We start from the raw sequence: 11,924 nt of genomic DNA on the forward strand, positions 1-11,924 counted from the left end.
AATCACAAGTTTAGGGCTGGGAAATAATTTAGATGGGAAATGACTTTGAAATATAAGATTTAAAGGTAATTTGCTAATAGTTTGAGAAGAATTCGGAAAACTAGAAAACAATAAAATCTACACAATGTTGTACAAAAGCTGTTACATCTTTGTTTGTATATTTTGAAAGAGCATCATCAATCCATAGTCGACAATTTCGGCATCATGAAGAAATCATGAATAATCCATGAAATTCATGCATTATTAAGTGAATAAATAGATTTTCAGAATTTTATCATTATTTGGCAAACCAGGAATCAAGAGCAGTTAGAAAACTCCTCCCTAGTTTGGACAGAATATTGCAACTGCCTCAAAGATGCTACCATGAGAAGGCCCCCATACTAAACTCTATACTGCTTCAAATGCTTAGGTGCATCCACCAAAATGTCTCATCCATGATCTCTTTCGACTCGTGCTGATGCAAATAGCATGCCTTGTGTTTTGCGTCTCGATGCCTTCTGCTTGCTTCCATTAACATTTGCAGACAAGATCACCAGCCTAACATCCTAGTTTGCCAACTGATCTGTTCTGTTGATCCAATTGGCTGAGTAATCAAACAACCAGATGCAATTAGTTGTCTGGAAACCACCAACATCCCCTCTATCCTGGCCTTCCTCTCCTGTCTCTGCTTCCCTTCACACTACACTCCATGCCCCATTTTCCTTTTTGGTACAGAACATGATCCATTTAACTGCCCAGATTATAAGATATACTAGGGTACCCTTCTCTTATTTCCTAAAGAAAATCTTTGATTAATATCTTTCTGTGATTATGAAACATTACCTGGAAGACAGCTCATTTGTTGTAATGTCCAGAATATTAACATGAGGGGAATCCCAATTTGAGATATTACAAGACCATAGCGACAATCCTGATCTGGTGAAATTACTTGTTTGCCTTGCTATCAAGATAATTCCTCTTCCTGTGTTTGCCTCTTCTTCTTATTTCTGGACTGGACTAGATGTGTTTAACCACGCTCGTAATCTCTGATCCCTGATGTCACCATAAATGAAACCTTCTCATTCTATTTACTTGTTTACAAAAGCTAACCAGATTATGGGAAATTTACTTGCATGCTTGGTCTCGTATAATTCATAATATTAGCAAGTGTGGCTACATGTGGTGTTCAGCGGAGGAGAATAACTTGAGAGGGAGAAGATTTTAAAGAACTCAGAAATGAACATGTAACTTCTCAAGGTATCATTTGGCCAAAAAAAATACAAGAAGTCAAGAACAATTACATTATCTTAAGCATGTATACATGATATGATGATTAAAAATAAAAAAGATTATATCAATATTAGGTATAATAGAGGAACCTTATCCATGAGCTTTCTTGTCTCATATAGGCATATATTTTGATGTATGATGGACATTGCTTCCGTTGCTGGCGCCCATACATGACCTGGGGAGGTTTGTTTCCTGGTCTTGGCTGCCGATCCAATATTTCCGGCGGACCAACCGACCGGCGATGAATAAAAGAAGTATTATACTACTCTCTTCTTGGATTTTATCTATGGGAATTATCTGAAAGCCATCATTAATAAGAAACTGAGGAACACTGAGACCCCGAGGCCGGTGCACAACATGTCCAGCATCCTCTCCCTCCTCACAGTCCGCTCCTTCCGCCGCCGTCTAGCCTTCGAAAACTCCTCGTATCTCTCCATCGTTTCTCCTTCCGTTTCCCTCCTCCTTTCACCCTCTAATGTGGCCCCTAGGATTCCCAAACTGACTCTCCCATTCAAGCAAGCACCATCCAGGTTTTCAACCGTTAGGCTCGCCTCCCTCACGTGCCCCGTCTCCTCCCCGCACGTGACCACCACCGCGGCCGAGTAAACCGACCCGCCCGCCTCCAAAACCGTCGCGAACCGGACCAGGGTCTCTGCCGTGTACCAGTGCCGGTCCACCGCCACCGGTCGCCGGCTCGATAGGTTTACCGCCCGGAGTCCGACCGGGTCGATCACGACCCAGCTCAAGGTTAACTCCGCCGGCGAAATCGTCGGCGTCGCCGCCGCCGGATCCTTCCGTTCGATGGCGTCGATCCGAAAGGGCGCGCCTTGGAACCAGGGAGTGGTGGTTTCCGTCTCCACGACGCGGGAGAATATCGGGGCGCCGTCGTGGCAGAGATCGACCGCGGAGATGAGCTCCGTGAGGCGGCGGCCTTCGCCGGCGGCGATGCTGGCGCGAGGAAAGGGGAAGGGGTGGGCATCGGAGAAGAAGGAGTGGTGGGAGTGGGGGAAGGAGGGAAGGAGGTGGAGGAGGCGGGGATGGCGGAGGGAGGGCCAGGTGGAGAAGCAGAGGTCGCGCCAGAGGTGGGGCTGGGTGGAGAGCGACCGGAGGTGGGCGGTGGCGCAGCTCGAAGCCGCCAGCGCCGGCCCGTCCAGGAGCCCGAGAGCTCTCGTCAGGATGTCGTCGTGGAGGTCCTCTATCGTGGTGGCTTCGCGGCCGGCCGCCGTCGGTTCAGGGGCCATCGGAATCGATATCGAGTTAAAAATCTCGCCTTTGAGCCGAAGGGAGGGAGAAGGGCGGTCGCTTTTATATAGAAAAGGGGGAGGGGATCCCGGTAAGCGACATTTTGATGGTAGTTTTTTATCTGTTGGGATATCTTGGAAGGGAAACATTAAGATGTGACACCGTTCGGGATTGGTTATTCCGGGAATAGGATATCTGGCCGAGGGGCGAAAGAGGGGAGCCGACGTTGTTACTTGTTAGCGCGGTTCCAAGTTGTCGGATATCATACGCACTGTTTCGCCGGATTTAGCCGGTTTTGAATCTGTTTCTAATTCAAGATTACGTGGCTAAGCGTCTCACAGCAGCTGCTGGCTGCTGCTGGCTCTTATCTCTATCCTGGTCATAGCCTAATCACGACGTAGCCGACACTATGGACAAGAGACTGCGTTATTCTAAAGTTAACCAAGAATGAGAGACTTGCAAGGAGTATTTGACAAGAGAGCTCTAAGATCAGAAAATCTACTATATAGGAATTCTATTCCTTCCTCAACCTCACCCACCTCTTAAAAGATAATTTAGGAATGCTTGATTCGTAACCAAAATCGAAATGAGAATGAAAATCGAAATAGTTTGAAATCGGAATCGAAATGATCAAATCTTCTGAAGCATTTGGTTCGTGACCGAAATCGAAATCGAAATAAAAATTTGAATCCATAAAACAGAGTAGAGATTGAGTTCTATATAAATTGAACTATTCCCATTCTATTCTGGAATCGGAATCAAAATGGGACTCCTCCCAACCAAACAGTTAGAATAGAAATCACTCATTCCGATTTCGATTTCATACCCCTATTCTTCCCTACCAAACGTCCTCTTATAATATTCATAGTTTCAAAATTAATTGCGAGTTTGTAAGTATCTTTAAATGAGAAAAATTTCATCTCTTCCCTAAATGACCTATTATTCTCACCATTTGCCATGGATAAATTTGTTTATTATTTATGAGTTATTTATCCAAACATCCAAACCGGACTTCAAGTGAACGAATGATTTAGATGAGATGTATAAATATATTTAACATCCGATATGCATCAAATATATTTGGATTACATTAAAGGAAGAGAAGTAGAACAGTGCATATAAATGACTTTTTTATATCTGCCACATGTGCTATATGCACTTGTTTCCACCAAAATGCAAAACATATGATAAACATGCATGGCTAAGTTAACCCCCCCCCCCCCCCCCCCCCCCCCCCCCTTTTTTTTTTTTTTTTTTTGGAGGAAATAGAGAGGTTAGAGCCACCCATTTTATTACAGCAGAATAGGCTAAATTAATCTGCTAACTCTGCTTTCAAAACAACAACAAAAACAAAAAAATGCTATGAACTCATGCAATCACCTATGCAGCATTTTTAAGTAAGCCATAAATTCGATAGTTTGATAACCACTTATACGTTCTCAATAGCACAGATTGGACTTTGTATCCTTGAATTACGTACACTTGGTAAGAGTTAACAAACCACACCACACGCCAACTGTGCTACAGTGCTAATTATTACTCAGTTGTTTTATACTATCATAAGCTCAGAGTTTTTTTATAGTTTCTCAAAAGAATATACACCTATCTGACAAAAGAGCTTGCCGAATATTGTAAAGAGCCTTTATTTTATACAGTTTAGGTTACTGGATCAGAATATTGCATATTGCTAAAAATATGACAGAAGATTGATCCTTTTTAGTCGTAGGATAGTCCTAATTTATGCAGTTTACAAGGTTACTGGATCACAATATGATTCATCAAAATATTTGAGGTCTTTGCCCTAAGAATCTAATGAGGGATATTTGTTAGTTGGTGTTGAAATCCTCTTCAAAACAAAAGAACCAGAGGAGCATGCCAGGAAGCTTGGAAATTAGGTCAGCATGAAGATAAGCCAGCTTTATTTTCCAAATCCTTAGTGTCATCTTATAATTAAATTAGGTCGGCATGATTTTAATATGGAGAATTGCATGCATTTTCCATGGTAGAAGATTGAGTTCATTCTTGATCTACAAAATTTATGCATTTATGTTACATGTCATTACATCATATCAAGCACACAACCATAAGTGATACATATACACCAAATACAATCTAATATATAGATGTCACTTTGCAGCTCCCCTTGATGTCACATTATATAGACTATGAATCCTTTTTTTTTAAAAAAAAAAAAGGAAAAAAAATGGTAGATGATAGCTTGCCGACAAAAGAAACCGACTTAAAGAGTTGAGATTACATTTTTTGAGGTCGGTCATATGATCTCTTATTAAATTGTTATAGTTCTATATAAGTAGTAAAAGGGTAATATAATACGATAGTGTTTAGTTTTGAGGTAGACTTCAAACGAGTTCAGCTTTCCTTTTCACCATTAGATAATGGCACTAATTGCATGCCTAAACGCCTATATATTACGTGCTCTAGAAACCCCGTCACCATTAATTAAAAAGGAAGCAGTTGAGAGGAGGAGAGGTACCTTTCCTGGTTTTATTATTCCCCTAGCCTTCGCGTTCGGTGAACGTGTGAGTCAAGTGGAGTGGACGCGAGTGTTCCCAGCTCTAATCTCCAGGCCTCTTTTGCCACCATATTTTGACTTGTTATAAGAGAAGTGTGTGTCACTCTCATCACCAGGTCGGGCACGGTCATGCTTGATAAAATGCATGAAAGAGAGGAGTTCTTAGGTCGTTTTCAGTAGGCCTAACTCTGGGCCAAGACTGTCTCATCCAAGCATCCACTGGGGGTCCATAAATTCTAGGGAGACGTGATCTCATCGAAAGCTGCTATATTCTGTAATTTATTTTTGGCACTTGATTTGAACAGGCTAACCGAGCAAATGAAATGGTTTTGATGGGACTTACGTTTTTGTGCAACTATTCTTCGTAGATTTGGATCCCGTGATGTCTGAACATAAAATGTATACGTTTAAGTTGGTTCCTTTTCTTAATTCAAAGTATTTCTCATGTAGTTTCCACTCTGCAATCATCCATAGCAACGGACACGGAGAAAGCGCGGCGATCATTTTTATCCACTTATTTATTTATTTTTGTTGCCGTGTAACATGCTTCCTCTTTTACCTGGAGAGTTGAGTCAAAATGTAATCGGGAAAGATGGCAGTATATTTTCTAAAAAAATGGTAATATATATATATATATATTGGTGGGGAGGCGGCCCGTTGGATGTGGCATTTATTTCATAAAATGAGTAGATAAAAAAAAAATATTTGGGATAGAGAGAGGTGGAGATGATGAATGAATCCTTTTTTTTTTTTTTTTTTTTATAATAAATTTAGATTTATTAAATCATTCTAGTGAGAATATATCTATAAGAATCAAAAAAATAATTATAAAAAAAATTTAAAAAAATCTTTAATAAAATAATCTACAAGGTGGATCTCATATGATCAATCACATATGTCATCATCCAAACAGTTATACTATTAATCTCTCTATATACACACGTTACATAATTGAAAAGAAGCAATTGACCTCCAACAATCTATTGATAATAAATAGAAACAAATTTTAATAGTAAATTGAGTAGAAAGCTATCAAATCATGATTATTGAATCACTTTCAAGAATAACATATGTTGCCTTCAAATAATTTATCATATACTTCATATTAAAAAGTAGGATTAAGATTTATCATATACTCCAATTCTTTCTATGCAGTATGTAACTTAGTTATAAAAATATTTTTTTTATCACTAAAATATTATTTATATTTTTAATAATAAAATTATTCACCATAATTTTTACTTTGGCGGAAGTTGGAGACAGTGGCTCCAAAAAAAAAAAAAAAAATCTGACAAGATACAGAAACTGTAGGATATAAGTCATAGTTTTTTGCTGCCATCAAAAAATCATTCAAAGCATCAAACTTCTGAGCTAAAATGATTTCTTGGAGTAAAATTAATTTTGAATTTAAATAAATATTTTGAAATATTTATTTATTTCTAACCAATTAAATCTGATATATAGTATAGAACATCAATATTATCTCGGACCTTCGATGTTTCACCATAGATTTCTCCTCTCGTTTACATTACTATACGGAAAAAAACGTTGAAGTTGATCCACGGAAGGCACATTTTTTTCTCCTTTTCTTTTGTAACACAATTCCCATGCTGGTGGAGAGAGAGAGAGAGAGAGGGAGGGAGGGATTCTTTTTCCCTTCTCTCCTCTTTCTTTCCGCGAAGGTACAAATCACTGACATACATAGCATTTATTAGATACTATAATAAAATACTAGATAAAATTAAAAAAGAAATACATTGGAACACACTTGCGCTACAGCTACCCATCCGCGTTCAATGTGAACCGGTCATGTCGTACTTACCAACAAAGATCGCGCATGGTTTACTAAAAAATAGCCGGTTACTTGGTTCATATGTGGAGCCATCCGCCTGAGCTAGTGTTGTGCATTGGACTATCAGTAATGTGCCTGCAAATGGCCAGGCTGTTGGAGGTAACCCTTTTGGCCATTAAATATGATAGAGCTATATACTCACCAAGAAAAAATATGATAGAGCTATAAGGCAAACGTTGTTCACTAGATTCTAGAGCAGCTTCTTACATTAAACACACAAGCAATGAGCAATAAGTGCCATTTCGCAATTTAAAAATGAGAAGTCGAACTCCTCCTTATTTCCATTTTAGCCTCCAGCTTGTGAGCCGTGTGGACCCCTGCATAAGCATGTGGTTGTACATTCCGCCTGTGACTGAAGTTGGACTATAGAATGGGATTGTAATTAAGTCGAATCGGAATAAAAATAAATTAATTAAAAATATATAAATTTAAATTTAATTTATTTATTAAATAAATTAAAAATTTATATTCAAATCCATCTTTCTTATTAAACTAGTAAGCAAACTCAATTCACAGGATTCTTGATAAATAAGATGAGTTAAATAGATTTCAAATGGTTAAGGTAGGTTTTAAATTGATTAAGTGGGATTTAGATAGGTTAAATGGGTTGAATAATGACCTGATTAAATGGGTCAAAAATTGAAATCCAAACCCAATTTGTTCAATAAATATTTCTAGCATGTTGACCGATTTATGATCCGGATATATTTATTTCAAACTTGAACTTCTTTAAATGGGTTGGTTGCGAGTTAGGTCAGTGGGCTAGTTTGTAAACTACCATCCCTAAACATAGCTCTGTATCAAGCTCTTGCACTAATTCCAATCATAGAGAGTAATCGGTTGTAGTCAGGGGTGCGACTCAAAATAGACATATCATACCATATGGTTCATGGACTTGGAGACAACTTTTAGATATTGTTAAATCTCAAGTCGAGTGGGGAGTTGATAGGGATTGCAACAGATCTGATTGGTCAATATCTATATCAATCTTATATTTAAAAATTCTATATGCATATCTATCCTGTATTTATCTCGGATCAGATTGGATCAAATTAAATAGAAATACGGATTGAGTCAGATTTGATCAGATGGATGTAAATATTACAAAATAATTATAATTTTGAAAGAGAAATATGGATTAAGATTACATTGGATCGGATTCAAAATTATTAGGATTTGATACCTCGAGATTCGATCCATATTAAGTCCACAGCGAGGTTCGTGACGAAAAACGAAGTCCAACGAGGCCAAGATCATCTCAAACGGAGTTCGAATGGTCGAAATACGTGCTTTTGAAGCTTGCACAGAATCCGAGATGACGGAGGACCGCCGGCGGTGCGGCCATAGGAGGCGGGACGTCGCTCAGCGCACGGCAACACCGCGCCTAGGGCCTGTACCTTGATCCATCGTGGATCGAGTGGTCCACGGTCCAGTGCATGGATCGCGTGGGCGTATCCCACACGTTTCGCGTGGTCTACGATACTATTCCGTGGATCGATCGCGATCGGACGGCTCAGGGAGCTTCTGGTCTTGATCCAACGGCTTGGAGCTAGATCTGAAATTTGTTTGGGCCTGTTTAGGAGATCTAATCATGTTCTAACACGGGTTAAGGCCTTTAAAAGGGCCTGATGCTCAATAGAGGGTGTGTGGCTCGGTTTTACGCCGCAGAGGACCCATAAAAATTCGTGGAAGAGAGAGAAGGACTGATACGCTGAGAGAGGAGCAGGAGGCTCTTGGACAGTGGATGCCGGTCACGTCAGGGGTTCAGAAGGGTCTTTTTAGAAAGAGAGCTTTTGTGAGGAAAACTTTCTGTGGAGAAATATTGGATGTATGAGGATTGAGGGTGAGATCTCCTCTTGTAAATTTTTTTTCATAATGAAATTTGTATGCCCCATGGAAGCGAGCCCTTTTGTGGCTGATCCATGTATTTTGATTATTTTTGTTTTATTTCTTCTTTCTTCTTATTGCATCACGTAATACTGAAAAAGTCTTGAAAGATGGTGTCCTGACCAGATATTCATCCAACAAAAATAAGACATATCATTATTTGTATCTGATTTGTATCTATTTTAAAATTTTTTTATAATTTATATTTATTTTAAATTTTAATTGAATCTAATAAAATCCATCCTATCCGAATTAGGTCAGATTGAACCACGTATCCAACGAGGTTAAAACTAAACATAGCTCAAAGAACGAGACTTAAAAGAGTGGTGTCATGGGGTGTCGCTAAGCCTTTTCCTATTTATGGTGGCTGGGAATTGGTGTTATTCATGCAGGATTGGCAGTGTTTCTATTTTTTCTTAAAAAGAAAAAAATTGCCCCATGGCATGGGAGCACTACATTGGATGACCTGGTGTCCGTTTCACGGCTTTTTCCAAACTCAAACCAGGAGCGAAGAAATGTAATTTAAAATTATTTTCTACATGATATCTAGCTTCAAAATTATCGAGCACATGGGTGGTGTTTTCTTTTTGGGTACACATGGGGGTCTAAAAGACCCTGATCAAGAATCAAATTGATAAAAATAAAAGACAAAGCAACAAATTAAAATAAAAATACTAGAGTCTAAGAAAACTAAATGCTGATGAATCCGCTAATACCTGCATCTTCATATGAAGAGATATGGATGATAAAGAATGAAAGTCTGAATTGTATTGAAGACTTGCTAGAGAGCCTGTGAGCCGATTTGCCTCCTTAAAAAAGCATGGGTAGCCAAAAAAGATTCTAAGAATGCAGCTATTTGAACAATATTTGATAGAAGAGGATGGATGCATAAGCTGAAACTTTTTTAAGCTGCTTTGTAATCCAATGGATGATTGTAGCTGAATCTCCTTCGAGCCAAATCCTTATGTAATTTAAATACATAGTTGCTGTTGCCAATCCTTCCTAGATTGTTTGAAGTTTTGCTTCAAGGACCGAAGATGCAACATTTTTTCTTACTCCAGCAAATAGTACATATCCTACATAATTCCTGATGGTAAAATCAGCTCTTGCCTGACCATCCCTTCAAAAAGCATCGAAATTCACCTTAATCATTTCGTAGGAGAAGGCATCTAAGAAACCAATAAAGATGATGTTTTTGATGGACTCACAGAGCCGCCAATGCCCTACTGCTATTGATAAATTATTTTGGAATCCTCTGATGAAACTTCATGAAATTCTGTTGCCAAGTGAAAAGCCACGGCTGAAATATCATTGGGATTGCTTTGTTGCCCTTGAAACACCCTTTGATTTCGAGCACCCCAAATGGCCCCTGCATAAGCAATGGTGGTCTTGTCAAGTGCCGGCCACATAGGATTAGCACAAACATCAACTAACTGCTGCAGTGAATTGATGTAAGGTATTCGATGATTAACCATACACAAAGTATTCCAAACCTATTTTGCAAAGGGACACATACCCAAACAATGGTTTATATCTTCCTTAGTTCTGCTACGTAAGTCACAACATGAATCTGTATGCTACGGACTGTTGCGTATTCCACGAGAATTGAGTTGACTTGATCAACTCAAACAACTTTCCACCCTAACCATGTAACCAACTGATACGTGAATAGTTAGTTACGGCTATTATATCGCTCCACCATTGGTCACCACTGAGACGTGGTTTTTTGTTTTTTGTGAACAGGAGATTAGTGAGTAAAAATGTGAGTTTAGAAAAATCTAGAGTACTTTAGTTTGTTTTTTCTCCCATTGTGGTGCTTGGTTTAGCTTGGAGCAATTGTTAAGAAGAAGGTAAAACCTCTGATTTCATCCGAAAAGACGATCGGTGACGATATAAGGTCTCTTCTCACTGTACTTTCATTTTTAATAGTGATGTCTTCGTCGATGCTCTCCCCGTGAATGTAGGAGGATCGTTCCTGATCTCCGAACCATGTAAATATTGGTGTCTTAATTTTTTTCTGTGATGTGTGCTTGCTGAAATTTATTTTTGATATTTGCATAGTAGTAAATTGCACACTATTGATTGTGGTTTCGCTTTTGTCGATCTATTCTACTGCATGGTATTAAATATAACCCCTTAATTCCATAACATTTGATATCAAAGCATAGTTTTGTGATTCTAACAAGCATTTGGTGCTGCAAATATGGCTGCAAAATTTGAAATAGATAAATTCGATGGCAAGATGGATTTTGACCTATTGCAGAAAAGAGTCAAGGCACTGTTGGTTCAGCAGAATTTTCATAAGGCCCTTCTTGGCAAGGAGAAATATGGAAAGAAAGATGATGATTGAGAAAAACATGATTTGAAGGCAATGAGTACAATTTAGTTGTGTTTAGCAGATGAAGTGATATACAATGCTGCTGACATTCAGACTACTATTGAATTATGGCAAAAGTTAGAAACTTTGTATATGTCAAAGACTCTCACAAACAAGCTCCATCTGAAAAAGCAACTTTATAGTTTACGTATGTCTGAAGGCACAAATATTTTGGTCCATATGAATACTTTCAACAAGTTAATCACACAGCTTCGTAGTGTTGAGGTTAAGGTGGAGGAAGAGGATTAGGCTCTTCTTTTGTTGTCTTCTTTGCCTAAATCCTATAATCATTTGGTGACTACAATCCTTTATGGCAAGGATACGCAGAAAATAGAGGAGGTTAAGGTGACTCTGCTATCAAATGAAAAGCGAGATAAACCTATTGAGAATAAAGGTCTAGTAGCAAAGAGTTCTGGTCAAGATAGAGGACGTCAGAATAACAGAGGTGATAAGAAGACTCGTAGTTGGTCTCGTTCGAAATCAAAAGGATGGGACAATCGTTGTAATTATTGCAAGCAAGAAGATCCTTGGAAAAAAGATTGCCCCAAGCTAAAGGAGAAGTTCAAGCAGAAGAACAAACAATCTGAAGAGGCCGATGTGGATTCAGATTCTGAGGTGGAAGGAGATGTGCTCACAATCTCCTCAGGTATGGACTTCTCTAGTGACTGGACTCTTGATTCTAGTTGTTTCTATCATATGTGTCCACATAGGGACTGATTTTCAACATATAATTCATTTAATGGTGGCAATGTTCTTATGGGTAA

The 11,924-nt window shown here is 38.8% G+C and overlaps 1 protein-coding gene across 1 annotated transcript; it reads right to left on the reverse strand.

Annotated features, from left to right (window-relative positions):
• Nucleotides 1-1,346: 1,346 nt before the first annotated feature.
• LOC105052096 (probable F-box protein At2g36090) lies at nt 1,347-2,693 on the reverse strand. The gene has a single exon (XM_010932800.4). The coding sequence runs from the start codon at nt 2,658-2,660 to the stop codon at nt 1,563-1,565; it is 1,098 nt and encodes a 365-aa protein (XP_010931102.2). The 5' UTR covers nt 2,661-2,693; the 3' UTR covers nt 1,347-1,562.
• Nucleotides 2,694-11,924: the final 9,231 nt, after the last annotated feature.

The sequence above is a fragment of the Elaeis guineensis genome, chromosome 9 (assembly GCF_000442705.2).
Source record: "Elaeis guineensis isolate ETL-2024a chromosome 9, EG11, whole genome shotgun sequence".
Taxonomy (NCBI): Eukaryota; Viridiplantae; Streptophyta; class Magnoliopsida; order Arecales; family Arecaceae; genus Elaeis; species Elaeis guineensis.